The 20,040-nt window shown below is 36.6% G+C and overlaps 1 protein-coding gene across 2 annotated transcripts; it reads right to left on the reverse strand.

Annotated features, from left to right (window-relative positions):
• Positions 1 to 453: 453 nt before the first annotated feature.
• LOC134612509 (granzyme A-like) lies at positions 454 to 14,016 on the reverse strand. 2 transcript variants are annotated; one of them, XM_063456888.1, is made up of 5 exons: positions 13,951 to 14,016; positions 7,983 to 8,124; positions 6,313 to 6,454; positions 3,365 to 3,634; positions 454 to 734 (listed from the first exon to the last, which is right to left on the reverse strand). In XM_063456888.1, exons 1-5 carry the CDS (start codon positions 14,000 to 14,002, stop codon positions 582 to 584), a joined length of 759 nt encoding a protein of 252 aa, XP_063312958.1. In that variant the 5' UTR covers positions 14,003 to 14,016; the 3' UTR covers positions 454 to 581. The 2 variants fall into 2 exon arrangements, with proteins under 2 accessions (XP_063312958.1, XP_063312959.1); XM_063456889.1 differs by lacking the exon at positions 13,951 to 14,016 and adding an exon at positions 8,460 to 8,713.
• Between the last annotated feature and the right edge of the window lie 6,024 nt (positions 14,017 to 20,040).

Raw genomic sequence — 20,040 nt, forward strand, 5'->3', positions numbered from 1 at the left:
TGTATGGGCTCATGCAAGTGTGTGCAGTTTTAGTGTTGTGGAGTTGCTATGTAGACTGGGTGCAAATTGCAGGGGTGCATTTGTATAAAATGAGTTTGTGAGAACACAGGCATGTATGATGGAGGGTTGTGGAATTGTTATGCAGAGTGAAGTTTTGTGCATAAGTGGATGAAATTGTGTAAAGGCTGTGTGCAAATTAAGTTTAATTACACAAATTCTACATTGCGCATGGGTGTGTTTGGCAGAGATGTATTTTAGCATTGCAGGTAATTTTTGGGTCTTCTTAGTCTTCCGAACTCACAGGTCTGTATCTCCGCATCTCTTCAAATTATTTTTTTCCTCAGTGAGTTGGAGATTTACTGAGAGGGACTGCATATTGGCATCCATTTGGACTTTTATTATTTGCATAGCATTTGCAAAGCATTGTGTCATATTTTCATTTCATACGATAAAACATGAATATTCCAGTCATATAAAAACAAGCTGTTAAAGCTGATATAATGAATGAGTAACATAAGACAGCCCAGATAGAGGGAATACTGAGATCTGAACTAATAACAGATCAAGCAATTAATAAAGCTTTAATCAGCACGATTAATAATGTAATTTATCCAGTTGATATAATTTGTCAGTCTTGTGTATACTCCTGGTATACCAGGTCTGCCACATCCAATACCGAAAGACACAATTCCTCTCAGTTTACCATCACAAATGAGAGGTCCTCCAGAATCACCCTAAAATAAAAAAAATATTTATAATCAAAGTGCGGATATATTCCTCTTTTTAACCAACATAAATCTACAGAAAGACAAACTATTAAACAAATATTATTGTATTGCATCAAACTCTCCTTGTATAACATTACAGGCATGACCACCATCAGGGAGTACAATCAGCACTCCTGTATGCGGCCCAGCCGAATCCGGGGACCCATTAATGCAATGTGCTCCACTTGGGGAGATATAAATATCTTCCATAATTGCCCCCTTACTGGAGTGCACTAGCACTAACAACCCTCTTCCCACACCTGTAAGGCAGTAGTAGGAGAAAGTAAGTATCACATTATGCAATAGGGAGCTGTGCAAAAAAGGCAAAACAGACGAGTAGCTGAAAACAGCATGTATTGCAATATTTTTAGGTGAGTTTATATGCATAACTATGTAATCAGATGTGACAGGGTATCAAGTGTATCTGTGTGTGTTTATTTGTATCAGGCAGTAGCTGTCTGTGTTTGTGGCATGCAATGTATTTGTGAGTAAGTATGTGTATCTTTCAGTTTGTATTTTTATGAGTGAGTCTTGCAGTGTGCGATTTTGAGTGAGAGTGTACATCTGGTAGTGTATATCTTTCTGTGTGCATATAGCAGTGTGTATATCTCACAGAATGTATTGTTTGTATGTACAATCATATATGTGCATGTTTCCTGGAGAGTGTACCAAGGGGGGGCTATGTCAGTGGTTTTGTAAAGGGTCCTTGTAATCTGATGGCAGAATTTATTACCATAACTATATTAAAAGCACTATGTCATAAGATCTGTCATCACAAAGGTAATTACGCATATACTAGCTAACAAGGAATTAACCTCCTTCCTCCCAAAAAGTGTATGCTAACGTTAACTGTTGTTTTCATTGCAAAACAAAACAATGCAATATAAAATGTAGGCCATTACAATCACTTTTCCTCCAGATTTTGCCATCACCCTGCAGAGAAATGAACTTATCTGCCAGATTCCATTCAGTCCATTTGCATCTCTGCAGAGTAACGGTAAATGATGACCCCATTTCTTGCAATCTATAGCATTTTTTGGAATTTAAAATTCATGGTTTTATTCTAGCAGTCAGAATGAGAGAAGAAGCAAGGAGATGACAGAACACAATAAGTACTTGTGACAGATCCATCTGTATAGACTTATATTGCTGGTTCGTCTGTTTGCCTTGATTTCGTTGGATTTCCTGTCCGTATGCCCCTGTTCGTGTGTTTCCCCAATACCGATTGAAACTACCAAACGGACGGCCACCCAGGAGAGGAGTGTGCTGCTAGTTAACCTATTGGCCTCAATTAGAACGTTGCGGTTAACCGCAGACACCTCTCCATTCCATTCGTATGGGTGGTCGTCGATCGTATGTCGACCACGAGGCGGCTGCCATTTTGGGACACGAGGAGAATCAGCGGTGTTCGGTGCAAATTCTATGGAACTAAAAACGGATACTTTATCTGCCGAACACCGCTTGAAGCTGCCGCCCGCCTTCTATTTCGTCGAGGCATACGAACACCGGTCAGTTCGGGAGTTTCTATCATTCGTATGGACTTTACCCAGGTAGCCGTCCCATGGAGTCATTCGTATACCGAAGGACTTGTGAAAGACTTTGACTCCATGGCGATTGAACTAGGTACATCGGATCTGAGCGCTATTCGGTAGAAATATGCACTCAGATCCAGGCTATCTGGGGATACGTTACACGAACCATATGCATTCGGTATTTCTGAACTTATGTATTTTATTGTATTTTTCTTATTATGTTTTAAAATGGCATTTGTCTCTATCCTGGGAGATAATTAGGTTTCTTCCTAATTATCTCCGGGATAGAGAAGAAGGATTTATGGGTAAAATGGGAAGGGCTTATATTGAAGCCACTGCGATTGGCTACTGTCCAATATATTGTACAGTCTTCCACAAGGTCCCCTAGGGGAGTGTCCACCTTGTGGAGACCCACATAAATACCGGGCAGGTAGCCCCCATTAAGCACATTCCTGTTTGACCTTCAAGACGGAGCTTGGTCTCGTTTGTGGAGGGATTTATTATTGGGACAGTACTTTTCGTTATTTCTAGCTGTGGAAGGATTTCGACTGAATTGCTGATCGGGAGTTGCCGCGTTCGTATGCTCCGTTCGGGAGTTTGACGATCGGCTGGATTAAAACTGCATTTCTGGAGGAAGGGGATTATTCACTAAACGGCGGCTTCATTCCCCAGGCGGTGAGTGTCGTAACAGTACTGTTTATGTATTCTCGGCAGAATGCCATGGGGCTGTGCTATGCCCTGTATTGTACTGGTGCTTGTGTTACTGTATTTATGGCTGTAAGTACATCCTGATGAAAATCCAGACATATGCTATTTAAAAAAAAAATACTCATAAGCAGATTACACTCCATTTTATATATATATTTGTCACATTAACTTTACTTGTCAAAAATATTACTTCTGCTTCTATTTCTTGTATGAAATATTATATTAAAATATAGTATGCCATATATTATATACAACTTTCTATAGTTGTATACAGTTTGGAGTGAAGTAGTTGAATGCTTTTTTAAATGTTCATTTTAATTTTTTTAATTTTTTTTTACTAGTGTCAGTAATCCTTACCTGGCATGAGTCATCATTGCTTTTAGCTCCTTGTGCACAAAGCATATCAGTGGTTATTTCAGCGCCGATTTTCTGATAGACTGCTTTGCATTTATTTCTATCAACAATTTGTAGTATAGCTTCTCGAAGAACATCTGATGATTTCTTACTGCCTTCTTCAGTAACTCCCCAGCCTGCAGTGGTACATATGGTCCCATTTTTCAAATCGTTTTCAGTGTTTTCAATTGAAAGAGTTTTTATATTTCTGTTCAGCTTTGCAGTGCCATACAGCTATAAATGATGACAGAAAAAAAATGATAACTTTCTATCCCACTTAAGTACAATGTTTATTATCAGAGTTATTTACTTAAATCTAAATGTCCCTAGCCTGGATTTGTAAAAATAACCCAGGACATTTGTCACAGGATTTATCAATGTCCTGGTTTTCCGAAATGTTTTCCTAAAGAATTAAAGTCTTAAAGTAGTGTGGATTTCAACTTGTCTGGATAAAACTGAACTGCTGAAACGTGGAATCAAATTATACAAATCTGAGTTGTAAAAGTGAATTGTAAAAATTCAATAAATTAAATATGTTCACCTGGCAAGCTCTAGGTATTAGCTGCTTTGAATAATTTTAGAAAAAAGAAGAAAACAAAAGAAATGAAGTTCATATGTTACCCATATTACTATGAGAGGACAAAAGCGTTCACTCAACAGGCTTCGGGTGACAAATGTCCCTTGAATGGACACTCCAGACCCCTAGCATGCTGTCCTCTTTTTTTTACTTTTTGCGAAAAGAACAGATTGTAATAGAAATTGGAACGTTTACAAATAAAATGTGTTACACCTCCTGGCTGTCAATAAGACAAGCTGTTGTTTTTTTGTTTGTTTTTTTTGTGCTTGCTAAAAGGAGTGTCTGTACAGTGGGATGGAGAATTATTGCATACATGTTTTCAGTTGGGGATATATCTAAAAAACAATGGCACAGTGTGCTGGATACAATAATAAGAATAAGGGGGACATGTCTCTGGAGCTCTTTCCTTCCCGCCAGGCCAGCAGACAGGGCCAGACTGGCCCATCTGGAAAACTTCTCGGTGGACCAATGTATGTTGCTGTAGTTGGGGTCAGCTAGTCGCTGTTTTAATAACATTGGTGGGGAAGTGAGAGGAGCTATAGCACCTAGCTGTTCATAATGCTGCACTGACCTGTAGGCCACTGCAATACAGTATGATGTCTTATCCCAGTGGTCGAGAATCTGTGCATGAAGGAGTGTACACTGCATGTGTATATTGCTCAGTGTTGTGAGATCCAGCAAATGTTCAAGAGTGACTGGCGGGCACTACCCATGGATGACGTACATTGGGAGTCTATGTCTCCCTGTCACCTAGTTGCCCTATGGTCAACATTCCCCCTTCTCTGCCTAAAGGTGGTAGTAGTAATGCAGGAAGTGTTGATAGTGGTAGTTAGTTGCACAGAATTAGATACAGCACCAGTGAATCTACGTCCTTCCCTAGTACTTTCTCTCTCTGCTTCTTCCCTCAGTAATACAGATGTAGCAGAGCTTCCTGTACCCCGACTGGGTACCTCCGCCAAAGGGACCGCTTCCTAGCTGGAACAGGGAAATGGATAGGGAAACTAGCTCTCTTAGTCCTTACAAGGACTTTCCCCGCTGTATCCCCTGCAAGCTTCGAACAGCATACACAGGGGTTAAATCTCCCTTCCCTCCAGTAACTAGACGAGACACAGTTCTGGAGGTACAATTTCTGATAATCTTTATTTGGAACACCTAGCTTTTATGCACAGACCTCCATTCAGTACAACACAATCCCAGGGCAAGAGGGGGCTGGGTTACAGATAGCCATCTCCCACTCTGGGAGATACCAACAGCACAGAAAGTTACACACATTAAAACATTTGACATACAGGGGGGAACTTAGGAGCTCTGCGCACCGGGAAGGGAAGGCATTGCATAGATAAAACACACATCACTAGATAGCCCTAGGTCCCAGCTGGGATCCCTGCAAATAGCTGGGCTATCGCATGATGGAAATACTTTCATATATCGTATTAACCAAAGATAACACAATCTAAGACCAGGGAATACAAATAGTCTAAATAATGCATTAAACGTCATTTTTCTTTTTAATATTATTTTCCCATTCACCCCACTTCTAACATGCAAGAGGGCACTCGGATCTAGTGTCCTCACCCCTGGCTCTAACCATAGGTGATGGGCAGAGCTCCTTATAATAATAATAATAATGGGAAACGGGGGGGGGCAGAAAATAATATTAATAATAAAGGGGGGACCTAGTGTCCCTCCTGATCCCCACCCATAGGTGAGGGGTGGAGGCACAAATTAATTATAAAATAGGGCGTGGACAATCTTTCGCCCCCCAAATAATAACATGTTTCACAGATAGCTTGGGGTTATCCTAATCCTGTTTCACCCTCTAAATTAAAGTCCTTACTCAACACCCAATGGCTGCCCAGTCACTATTCTTATACATTTATTAGCTATGCCTCCACCTGCCATAGGACAGGTGGGGGCATTTGGAGGTTAAGAACCTCCATTATACCATTATAATAATATGAGGGTCTTATTGAATTCTATTGGATTTGTATTTGGTAACTTCTTTTCCTGTGGCGGCTGGGTAGCAAATGAAATCGAGGCCAAATTTTTGTTTTTGTGAGCCTGATTTACAAAATCTGATCATTGATTTGCATGTAATACTTTATCCTTATCATAATTAATATGCATATCTAGTACTTTTGATTACTGTGATATATGACTCAAGTATTTCTTAACTGTATACACAGTTATTTCTATCTAATTAATAAAACAATTAATGAACTAAGCTATGACAGCACAGTGAGAATATTGATTTTTATTATCTTTTTTTCTTAAGAGACTATTAGTAATTAAAATAAAAGCACACAAACTATATCTAATTAATAACGTTACTTACCTGTACAAGTTGAATATCATTGTTATTCGTTTCAAAATTATATTCAGGATGTCGAACTGCTCTTAGAATTCTAAATTTTCTCTGTTCTTTTTCCCTTTTAAGCCTGTTGTGAGCACCCAGCACAACTATTGTTTTGTCAGTCCTGAAAGTGAAACCATTTTCTTTTTAATGTATAGGTTTAGTGTACACAAGCATGCAACTAGTTATCATAGAAAGATATCAATTAAAAACGTGTTTCATTATATGAATGGCAACAAACACCCTATGCAGATTCTTTTGGCAATTCAGGTTAGTAAATTACACAAGGATGAGAACAAAGACTCCATTAAGGATTATTAGTAAGTCAATGATAGCTAACTTCTGTAACGTTTTGGCTTTCTCATCTGTGATCTTGAAAGGTATGTAAACACTAGACAAAAATGGTGGTTCTTATACATTTTTCAATAAAATGTTAACATACTAGTGGTTTTCTATTCTCCCAATTGATGAGTGATGGGGAATTGTAGGTAAAATGTACTTGGGACACCAAGTAACCTGTTTAAGGCCTGCGGTGACTGTCCTTCTAAAAGTAGGATATTTGAGAAAAACTATACTAATCAAAGATCTTGGGATGTCCCTGAACTATCTTCTTCCCCTGGGGCCTACACTAAATATAAAAAGGGCAGGAAGCTTGAGTCTTTCTGGTTCGGTTCCAGTTTTACTGATCCAATTTATTACACACTTTTCCACATAATTAGGTCCAGGGACTGTTCAGTTTCCAGTCTGAGGTGAATCCTCTTCTCCATAAAGGATATGATAGTAACAGACGCCATTCATAGTCTGCTCTAAACAGGAGCAGTTTTGAAATAAACATTATAATATTAATTTAAATACATTTAAACCTGAAAAACACAGGTAGAAATAGAAACATTTTCTAAATGGATTACATTGATTTGAAACACAAATATCAATCTTACACTTTTTTTTTTTTTTTTACATTAGCACCTCTTTAATTTGTACTCTGGCACTCAGTGGGTTATAAAGCTAAGGGAGCAACTATAAAACAGCTATCAAATTAAAGTTGTGTAAAGATTTTATCAGAGAGCATAGAAACCAAAGTTGTAAAATGTAGAGTTTTGTCAGGTATAGGAATTTGCATGTACACCAAACTACATTGCGATTCATACAAATTTTTGGCAATCAGTGGTTCTTCTGAATGCTGTCAGTCTGTAACAACTGTCAATGGATGAAACGTTTGATTTGGTTTGTGAATCAACGATCCATCTGAGATGAGTGGCAAGAGAACAGATGATTATTAATCAATGGAGAATTTTTTTTAATACATATTTACATATTATATATTTAATATGAATATTATATAAATATTTAAATATTAACTTGTGAAAAAATGCATATATTTATAATATGTATATATTGTGTAGCACACTGACTGGTCCATTTTTACACCCTTTTGGTCCATCTAAATAGTTTTTCCTGAAACAATTATAGGGATGAAATTTATCTGAATAAAAAAGCACCGTGGACTAATCCCTAATTGAAAGACACAAATATATTTTAGATTAATTGATTCAACTAAACCAAATATGTTCACTAGCCTGTGAGAAAAATCACAACTCTATAAAATGTACTTTATAATATAAATCTCATGGTCTGCTGACAAACATACTTACATGCAACAATGAGCAGCAGTTAATATCCAGTTAGCTTTAATCAATGTCCCTCCACACATGCTATTGCTTGTGTTTAATAATGCCATGTATGGTCTACAGTGAGGTTTAACTTCATAACCTCCAATTATCTCCATGCAATCACCTGTAGAACAGAAGAAGGAATTAATATCAATTATTATCCAAATACTAACACAAAATCCCACAATTGCCATATATAAATCAAAAGCAGTGTTTGTCTACTTAATAAAATACAAAATAAAAAATAAATTCAAAATTGATCTTTTATTTATTGACGCCAAAACTATTATTTTGCCAGTTCATATACAGTTAGGTCTGGAAATATTTGGACACTGGCACAAGCTTTGCTATTTTAGCTGTTTGCCAAAATAAATTCATGTTACAGTTAAATAATAGTGTGTAACTGTGTGGGAGAATAGCATGATGATAAATGAGATAATGAGACAATTGAACACTCACACTTTCATGAGCTAAAAGACTTAGCTCTAGTGGAGACAGCTTGCAGGTCCGTGGAGGCGAACCTTCCCTTCTGTATACTGGAAACTTTCTTAACATGTCCTAGATATTGGCTCAGAAGAAATTTGGACATAGGGTAATACAGTTATATACTGAGAATTCCCAACAAGTACTTCACAAATGAATACTCACAAAGGTGGAGCCAATTCCAGGCTCCATAGGCAGCGCAGTGTGTGGTTAAAGGACTGCACTCCCTTCTTTCTCCATAGCAGGAGCAAGAAGTGTTAAAAATATGTAATTTATTAAATTTAACAACAATTATTTAAAAAGTAGATAAATAAATAGACTCCCACCATTGCGAGGACGCGTTTCACCACTTACAATCCGGGCTTCATCAGCTGGGCAATATGTGGTGAGAGTCTGGAGGTGCTTCATCCTTCTAATATACCCCCTTAATAGGGGGATAATGTATTTTCAAGTTCAAGCTTTCTCCCACTGTGCTAAGTGTTTTAGCAATTGAAAGTGTGAGTGTTCAATTGTCTTATTTATCATTCTCCTACAACGTTATACACTATTGTATATATTTTTTTGTTCATTTAAATGTACTAAGGTCTTTTTTTTTAAAGCACTCTCCCATTGAGGTTTAAACAGATATCTCAAGGTACACTGTTGTTTGTCCTTATTTAACACTTTTCTATTGGTAATAAGCGCTGCACTGTTTTTTTGTTTACGTTTTCGCTACTGAGGTGTGCATGGGAAGATGACACATCCCAGTGTGAAAGCAGCTGAAATATTTAAAATGTGATACTCACACGTGTATAACATTTCTTCTAAGAAGCAGTAGTACGCATTAATATTAGAGTTAAATACTAAATATGTGCTTAAAGTTCAGTCTGTCGGCTTTAACTTGCGGTTATTCATACCCAAATTGGAGAAAGGGTTTAGGAATTAAAGCTCTTTAGTATGTGGTCCCCTATTTTTCCAAGGACAAAAAGTATCGGAAATTGATTCAACAGCTGTTTCATGGACAGGTGTGGCCTATTCCTTCAATATTTTTTCATCAATTTTTTCATCAATTAAGCAAGTAAAAGGTCTGGAGTTGATTCCAGGTGTGTCATTCACATTTTGAAGCTGTAGCACACTGACTGGTCCATTTTTTATATCATCTTTGACCGCATGTTGTGAACTCACAACACGCGGTCAAAGGAGCTCACAATGCAAATAAAACACAGGCCATACTTGGGCAGCAAAAAAGAGATCCCTCAGAGAGATAGCAGGAAAATTAGGAGTGTCCAAATCAACAGTTTAGTACATTCTGAGAAATAAGAGCGGACTGGTGAGCTCTGCAACACTAAAAGGACTGGATGTCCACAGAAAACAACAGTAGTGGATGATTTTAGGATCATTTCCATGGTAAGGAAAAACTCATTCACAACATCCAGCCAAGTGAAAAACTCTCCAGGAGGTAGCCAAGTTACATAGTTACATAGTTACATAGCTGAAAAGTTCAGCCTTCCTGACATATGTTTTTGCTGTTGATACAAAAGAAGGCCAAAAAAAACAGTCTAAAGCACTTCCAATTTTGCAACAAACTAGGAAAAAAATCCTTCTTGAACCCAAAATGGCAGTCGGATATCTTCTGGGATCAAGCAGCTTTTACCCCACTATCACAAAGAGAAGACCTCACAAGAACAAATGCAGAGGGTTCATAAAACATCTAAGAAGCCAGCCCAGTTATGGAACAACATTCTTTGGACAGATGAAACTATGATCAATTTGTACCAGAAAGATGGGAAGAAAAAAGTTAATGATCAGAAGCATACGAAATCATCATTAAAACACGGTGGAGGCAGTGTGATGGCATGGGCATGCATGGTTTCTAATGGCAATGGATCACTAGTGATTATTGATGAGGTGACAGAATACAGAAGTAGCCGGATGAATTCTAAAATGCATGGGAATATACTGTCGGCTCAGATTCAGCCACATTTTGCGAAATTACAGATGGACAATGACCCAAAACATACTGCGAAAGCAACCCAGGAGTTTTTATTAAATCCTAAACAAAGTATTACAAAATAACATTTTCTTTATGATTGTGTTTGTGTTTATTTGTTTAATTACATTTGAGCCCCTGAAATAAGAGAACAGTGTATGAAAATGGTTGCAATTCCTAAACGTATTTCATATGATTTTTTTTTTCAACCACTTGAATTAAAGCTGAAAGTCTGCACTTATTTAGCATCTTGGTTGTTTCAATCCATTGTGGTGGTGTACAGAGCCAAAATTATAAGATCCAAATGAACGGAGAGCACTCCAGGGTCTTTGTATATTATAAAAAATAACTTTTAATTCATAATAAAATAAAAAATAACATCAACGTTTCGGCTCACATCTGGAGCCTTCTTCAGGATACAAACATAACACATATGGACATAACAGTGCACTAATTCTCTCAAATAGACTTAAACCAGAAAAAAAAGAGAACATAAAGAAAATTATAGAAGGTAATAAAACTCATCTTTCTCCTCATCAAACAAGTAATGCTGTTGCAAACTATTACACCTCATTATATAACCTTCAAAAAACAGCTAAATTTATACAGCTAGAACTCACATCATTTCTTGCAAGACTCATTCTTCCCTCTATTAAACCTGAAAAACGTATTGAACTAAATAAACCTAAAACCAGTAAAGAAATAAATGAAGTAATTATGAACCTTAAGAATGGCAAATCTCCCGGCCTTGGCGGATATACCGCTATCTTTTATAAATCTATCGAACCAATTATTACCCCATTATTATGCAAACTTTTTTGTGAACTAACTCAATCTAAGAAATTGTCGTCATACTTACTGAGTGCTACATTCTCCCCTATTCTAAAGCTTAGAAATGATCCTTACTATATAAGTAAGCAACCACCGCCCTATCTCTTTGCTAAATCTGGATAGAAAAATGTTCTCAAAATTTTTAGCAGGCAGACTTGGTCAGGTTATTCCTTCTTTAATCCATAGTGATCAATCTCGATTCATCAAAGCAAGATCGGCTGGTGACAATGTACGGAAAATTGTAAATATGATATTGAAGATAAATAAAGAGCAACTTTTTTCTGTCCTTATTGCTGTCGACACTAAAAAGGCGTTTGACAGAGTTAACTGGTCTTACCGAGCTGAAACATTCTCAGCTTTCGGAATAGAAGTGACTTTTAAAGACCTGGCAAATGCTCTTTATTCTTATCCTAAGGCAAAAATCAATGGAAACGGGCTAAACTCGAAATGGTTCAATATTGAAAATGGTACATGGCAGAGTTGCCCACTTGCACCCAAGCAGTATATTCTTTCAATTGAACCATTAGCAGCCTATATTAGACAGTCAACTAAAATATCAGGATCATTCTTGGTAATCAGGAACAAAAAATAACATTATATGCGGATGATATTATTTTAACCATAAATGTACAAACCTCAGGATGATATCACCTACATGTACAGGTAGGAAGGAGGATAGAGGGAAGAGATGATAAAAAAAGGAGTGAACAATGTAAATAAAGGGTAACTATCTTTATAAATAACACTGATTTTGCAAGAGGGAAGATCGATGGACAAGAGAAGGGGAATGTAGGAGAGGTGGGAATAGTGTGGGAAGGAGAGGTGGGAATAGTACGGGATAGCATTGCAAAAGAGGAAGAGAAACAAGAAGAGAGGTGAGAAATGCAAAGTGAAAGGGAGAGAGTGTGTTAGAAAGGTAAAAACAGCAATGAATAGAAGTGAGAGAGATAGCAAAATAAGAAAGAAGATCAGAAAGAAAGAAAATGAACACTGGGAAGTGGGGTGAGACCTAGAAAACAAAAGTGACTGATGAGGAGATATAGTAAAAATAGAAAATGAATCCAGGCACTCCAAATGAATTCCAAGAAAAAGGCAATTTATTGGAACCAGCAGCTACAAAGCGACATTTCAACCCCTAAGGGTCTTTATTAGCTTGATAAAGACCCTTAGGGGTTGAAACGTCGCTTTGTAGCTGCTGGTTCCAATAAATTGCCCTTTTCTTGGAATTCATTTGGAGTGCCTGGATTCATTTTCTATTCTACTATTATATTTGGTCCATCTTGGTACTGGGACATATCCAGTGAAGCACCCTGGATTCCTTGGCAAGGGGTGGAGTGCACTTCCATCAATTTTCTACATTTATCTGATGAGGAGATATAGACTGATTGTAGGAGATCTATGAACAGAGGGCAAGATCTGAATTCAGAATTAGAGAGAAATAGAGTACTGAATATTGACAGTTCTTGAGTCTACAATAAAGAAAGCTGAAGTTCAGAATGCTGTGCAAGAGGCCAAGAAAATTCGGCATAAAGGGTAAGACATAAAGGAACTGAAGGTAAGATACCTATGGAGGTTAGAAAACCAGAAGAAAATAAGTTTTGATGCAATTTAATAGATTGAGGGTGCACAACATTGATAAGGACCAATGAAACCAGGAGATGCAGTGATGTCAGACCTTCTACCCATTATGTCCTTTGGTGCACAATTTAAATATGAAGAAAAAAGGCATTCCCTGTTTAGATCTTTGTTATATCGGGTATGATAACATGTTGTTTTCTCCCAATAGAGTTTGCATGTAATAGAATACATAAGCAATTATTTTGATGCGGGTTAACTCACCTTCAACCCAACTCAACAACAAAAGAATTGTAAAAAAACAATGTTATTCGGTTTAGGAGCTAATTGTTAGATCAGTTATAATCAGCTGGAATTTTAATTAGATCTAATATATTTCCTGAAAAAATATATATTTAAAAAAAAATCTGTGAAAAATCATTCAGAGTCATAGATTTTCATTAGATCAAGATATATCAAGTGTTTTTTTTGTTAGATGCAAGATACATTCACAATTATTTTTTGAATCGAGAAATGGGATAGCTACCCACAACTAAAATTATCACAAAATCTATTTCATTTTGTTAGGAATACATTATTTCAGGTATGACCAGCCAAATATTTGGTTAGATCTATACTAAATCCAGAAATATTGATATATTTTTTTAGGTGACATGAAGACAGGTTACCCCCACTCAACTAAAATTAACACAGATTTTTGTTTGGTTAGATCTCATCACCCATTTATATTGTCTGCTCTAGACAGGTAATATCTCGGGAACTGGGTTAGACCTAACAAACACATCCAGTTGATATCACTGATCTAATTATTAGCTACCAAACTGAATAATATATATTTCCATTTTTTTGTTGAGTGTTAGCTGATAATGGGTTAGCCCCCTCAAAATAATCAATCTAATAAATATCTAAACAGGTAAATAATGTCATTCATTATTTTTAAATCGGGGGCTAACCCATTTTAGGGTAATTAAAGAGAACTGAGGACACAACAGAGGTTAAAAGACCTGTGATTTTTAAAGAAGTGGCATAATGCTCACAAATATTAAGGACTACCAATTTAGGGAGGCAGTAAAAATTGTGATATATGCTTACCTCTGAAAACGAGAAACAGGAAAAACACAAACCAACTATAGAGCAGTTCCATTGTTGAAAGGTAGAGTAATGCTGTATATGTTTGTTAAGGATAGTCTACTTATATATGCAAGGAGTGTGTCTATAAATATATAGAGACTGTGGTTTAAGACTTCCAAGAATCAAAAGCTAAAACAGGAACTGATATTTCTTGTGGTTCATTTGGGTTTGTCATATATTTTATGTGGTGATGGTATTAGCCACATGAGTCTTGAAACAAACTCACTAACCTATACAAAATATGGTCAAACCAAATAAATCCCTGTGCTTGAATTCCCACTACTCTTGGGTAGACGCAATGATTGCAGTATCCATCATACACATAGTACAAAACAAAGAGAAGGAAAATAGAGTTACATTTGTAAAGTGTAAAGTGGATAACTAGCTTTTAGAACACCTTTTTTTCTTTTTACCAAGGTTAAGGAATAAGAAGATATAATCTTTGAGGACTAATAATACATACATGGGCAATTAAAAAATAGTTAGAGCAGAAGCTAAAAAAAGTTACCTGCATACTATTTCAAATCCCTGTGCACATTTAAATAACAGGAGGATTGTAGGATCACTACAACAGCCTTTTAAACGTAAATTCACTTGCCTTGTTTAGGCAAACCTCTATAGGTGAGTCCTATACTGACAAATCTATACTAACAGAAACATATATTCTTCCCCAAACTCCAGCCCTCCAGATGTTGCTGAACTACAACTCCCAGCCTAGGTTTCTCAGCCTATCTATTTTATTCATAGAATCATGGGAGTTGTAGCTCAGCAACATCTGGAGGGCCGGCGTTTGGGGAAGCCTGCCCTAAAGGGACACCAACTATAGTAATCGAAGCAACTTTAACTTAACCCCTTAAGGACCAAACTTCTGGAATAAAAGGGAATCCTGACATGTCACACATGTCATGTGTCTTTAAGGGGTTAATGAAGCCGTTTTGTTGTATAGGTCATGCCTCTGCAGACTCACTGCTCAATTCTCTAACATTTAGAAGTTAAATCACTTTGGTTTCTGTTTATGCAGCCCCACTCTCCCCTGGCTGTTACTGGCACAGCCTGCATGAATAAAAATGATTTACATTTTTAAATACAATGTTACTTACTTTAAAAGTTTTTATCTCTGCTCTGTAAATTAAACTTTAATTATATACAGGAGGCTCCTGCATATAATGATCCTGTAGTTTTTATCAAGCTATTAACAGGGTAGGAGATGAATTCTGAATTAAACAGATTTTGTAATAAAGGAAGTGTAAACATTAGATGCTTTATTACAGCACGTGTTTAGGAAGGCTGTGTGAGTCACATGCAGACAGGTGTGGTTAGGGTTGTATAAACAGAGTGATTTAATTAAGCAGTGAGACTGCAGGGGCATTATATGTACACCAAAACTGCTGGTTTGAAATAGACCTTTGGTCCAGTATCTGACACTGGATGTCCTCATGCTCTGAATCTGGATATCCAGCATCAGAATTTTCCCATAGGAAAGCATTTATTCAATGCTTTTGTTTTGGGAGGTCTAACGTGCTTGCCGTGGGACGTCGTATGGGGCGGAGTGTCAGCCCAGCAGCGAGGGATATCGGCGCTGGGATAAGGTAAGTAAATAAAAGATTATAACGCTTTATCTACCATGATGGGAGGGTGGGAGGGTGTGAGGGAGGCGTGGGGGAGCGAAAGTGCCAGAAATACAGCTTTGTATTCCTGGCACCATAGTATCCCTTTCAATCTGGTTACTATTGAAGTAGCTTCTCTTTATTCCAATATTGCATATGACCTTGGATTGGCGGCCTTGCAACATTACTTGTCTGAAGATCTCCTATTACCTTATAGTCAAGCACAGAACATTATAAAATTCAGTTTTATTTTAACTCAGAAGTAGTGTAGCACAATGGGGGACAGTTTTTCTCCTTTGTATGCCAACGTCTTTATGGACTTTTGGGTTGGAGTAACTATTTGGTTAAATATTCACTGAATTGGCAAACTGGCGCTCTATCATCGATACATTGATGACAATATCATCATTTGGGATGTGCAAGCTGATTTTCTCGCTTATTTAAATAATAGTTATTTTGGTTTGTCTACCGATAATATGGGAATTTTCATAACTGCCTTTTTAACTTTGACCCTAAGAAGTTATGGTAGTAGAGTAACTACTTATACATAATATAAAGAAGTTAGTTATTATTATTGGTAGTATTTATATAGCGCCAATGAATTCCGCAGCGCTTTACAATAATAATGGGTACATCCATGTCACTAGTGGTCATCATCTACAGTGGATTCATAATTTCCCCTTTGGTCAGTTCACAAGATTAAGAAGGAATTATACATCTATTTTAATAATGAATTCTTGATACTAACTTCTCGAAAAAAAGTCTTGGAAAAAGCTCAGAAAGTTTTAGATCCTCTGTTTTCAAGAGGATTCAGAATTTCGGTGATATATTTACAGTTTTTTCTCGTAAAAAGATATGTGGTTCAGTATAAAAGGAAATACCAATATATATATAAAAATGAAAGACAATCATACAAATTACAATTATCATTTGCACATCCTTCCCCATACTAATGACATCCCAGTCTTTGTTACACAATATAATAGATGTTGTGCTAAAATTACTGGTATTTTAGAAAAATGGTGGCAGATCCTATACCATGATCCTTGGCTGGATCATTCAAAACCCAGATTAAATGTTACTTTATTAAAAAAAGCACTACATTTAAAAAAAAAACTTATAGCTCCTACCGAATAAAGACAGCCATTTAACAGTATGACTGATCTACATCCTCTGTTCAGTTTGGCTACCTTTCGTGGTTCTTAATTTTACATATTCACATATGCTTGATGGTGCTAATTGTTTTATATCTAATTCTTATTGTCTGTTATTTAATATTCAACATCATATGAATTGTAATACATCTATTTCAGTTTATTGTCATGTGGATGTGGCTTACAATACATTTACCATATCTCAGGGTCTTTTAAGGTGAGGTTTAGGGAACATAGGTTTGCTGTTTTAAACCTGAAGTCCAATAATTCTGTTTCTGTTCACTTTAAGACGTATCATCAGTCAGATCCTACTCCTCTTTTGGTAGTGGATATTGATTGAATACCTCTCCATATTGATCTGGCCACTCTACTTTGATTGTTATTATCAGCAGAATCTAAGTGGATTTCTCATTTGTACAGTTTAACCCCTAAAGGGCTTAATGGTGAATTAGATTCCAATTTACTTTAGTTAATTCTATTTTTTTTTCACATTTGATTGTTCTATTTATTTATTTTCACTTTTTATAATGCTTTATATTTTAAATATTTTCTATTTGTGTTGTATTAGATGTAAGTGCAGGCTATTTCAGCTGCTGCCCATTCTCAGTATTCTCTTGCGCCCTGTTTTTTGCTCTCCACAAGTTTAAAGGGTAATCCAGACGTGGACCCCTTGCTCACGGTGCCTAGAGAGATATCAGCTATGCCTCACTGACGATGCCTAACAAGGCTGAAACGATCGTCTGGGGTTGCTGTGTCTCTCGTGCAGAGGGAACTTGCTGGCATTTCGGATCTGGACTGTCCGTACGGTTGGGACCAGTTTGATATGTTTCAGAGATGTTCTCTCTGTAATGGCACAAGATGAGCTAAAACCAGCTTGAGATCTGAGTGGGGACCCACCGAAAGGCAGGCTATTTCAGCTGCTGCCCGTTCTCAGTATTCTCTTGCGCCCTGTTTTTTGCTCTTAGATGGATATGCACTTAACCTACAACTGCAGTGGATTGTTTCTTTTACCCCTTTTTTAATATATATATATATATATATATATATATATCTATATATGTATATATAGATATCTATGTATATATATATATATATTAACTTTTTATTAATATCTTTATTTTATTTTTTACTTTTTCTTAATTTTTTTAGATTATATTATTTTTCACCACTTTTTCACTTGGTGGTTTTCCATTTCCCCACCAGATGGCAATGTTGTCTTGTACTATATAGAGGTAGTGTTCCACTCTGTTTCTTTATCACTTTGTTTTGTTCAAACGCTGTCTTTGATAAAATTATTTTTGAACAAAATGCGTCAGAAGCACTCATGTGAGGTCACTCCTTTTTTACCCACTTCTGGGCATCATCAGATCAGAGCATAACTGTGGCATTAGCTACTCAGCTCACAGCCTTCTTTTAGATATCGGATTAATTTCCATCATGGCTACAGGCTATGAAGGATTCCACAATTTTTGGCAGTCTTGACTTCTTATTGAAGGTACTTAATATCGGACTGGACTGTTTTTTGTCTCGACTATTATTTTTTAATGCCATTTTATGTGTATGAACTTTATCATTTATTGGCTACTTTGGGTTATTTATTAACCACCTCCAGACAGTGGTGGCTATACAGATGTGACCTAACTTGCAATTCATCTTGCAGTTGTGTTATATATGGGATATTATATATATATATATATATATATATATATATATATATATATATATATATATATATATATATATATATATATATATATATATATATATATTTTTATTATTTGTTTCATTTTATTACTGTCATTTTTAGAGCATCCATTTCTCTTCTTTTGTTTCTATTTGTGTATATATTGGATTTAGCCTTCATTTGTGGGTAGCTGCTTTATCTGGTAATCAGAGTTTCCATGTATGCAGTCTTTATTATTTTTAGGAAGATTCCTGTCGTTTTGTTTTTAGCATATACATACACGCCTAATTTAGGAAACATTAGTAACATTTAAATGTGAAGATTAGGTTTCTTTAAAAAAATGCACTCTAGGCAAAGAAACTACTACACATTGCTGTAGTGGAGTCATGGGTTTGGAGTGAGTTGGCTCAGTATGCAGAGATTTATACGGGCACAGTCACTGAATTAAAAGGTTTTATTTTTGAAAAACAAATGCCGCCATTCTTTCAAGGCGTGGATTATAGCCAATAATTCCCTATACCCTATCTCATATCTCTTTCCCGTGTCCTTCAGTTTCTTAGAATAAAAATCACAAGGATGCAAGGGTTCATCAGGGCTCTTTCTTTGGGACAATACTACTTCTACCCTTGTTTCAGAGGCATCAACCTCTAACAAATAAGGCAATGTGGGATCTGGATGTATCAATATCAGGGCAGTGGGAAATTACATTTTCAAGATTTCAAAGGCTTCCAATGCGTCTTGTGACCAGTGTTTGGGATTGGCTTCTTTCTTGTATTTGTAATTGGAGCTATTATGGATGAGAAAACTTTAATGAACCTCCTGTAATAGTTAGAAAAGCCTATAAACCTTTGTATGGCCTTCAGTCAGTTAGGCAGAGGCGATTGAAGAATGGATTTTAGTTTAGTAGAATCCGTAGCAAACTCTGTATCAGAGATTATGTATCCTAGAAAAGCGATTTGCTTTTGATCAAAGAGGCACTTTTCTAGTTTGCAGTATAGGCCTTTTTGCAGTAGTCTGGTTAGTACTTTCTTAACATGAACCTGGTGCGTTTCCTTATCTTTGGAATAAATCAAAATGTCATCCAGGTAGACAATAGCACACTCATGTAAGAAGTCCCTTAGTATGTCATTAATCAGATCCTGGAAGACAGAAGGAGCATTGCATAAACCGAAAGGCATAACGGTATACTCATAATCTTATAGCAGCCCTTCTAGGTCTTTCCCTAGTATTTATTCTCTGTCTCAACCTTTTGTCTATACGAGACATGTGGGTAATGAGTTCCTCCAAATTCTTAGGTATCTCTATGATAGCAACTTTGTCAAGAAGGCTATCAGAAAGACCATTAAGGAACACAGCTACATAGGCCTGGTTATTCCAACAAACTTCTACAGCTAGGGATCTAAATTCTAATGCATACTCAACCAAGGAACGATTACCTTGTCAAAGACGCATAAGGGTTCTTGCAGACTTAGCTTTCCTACCTGGAGGATCAAAGGTCCTCCTAAAGGCCTCGAGAAAGGCAGCATAGTTATAAATTATAGGGTTAGAATTCTCCGACAAGGAATTAGCCCAAGTCAATTCCTTATCTACTATTATATGAAACCTA

Source organism: Pelobates fuscus, chromosome 5 (assembly GCF_036172605.1).
Source record: "Pelobates fuscus isolate aPelFus1 chromosome 5, aPelFus1.pri, whole genome shotgun sequence".
Lineage (NCBI taxonomy): Eukaryota > Metazoa > Chordata > Amphibia > Anura > Pelobatidae > Pelobates > Pelobates fuscus.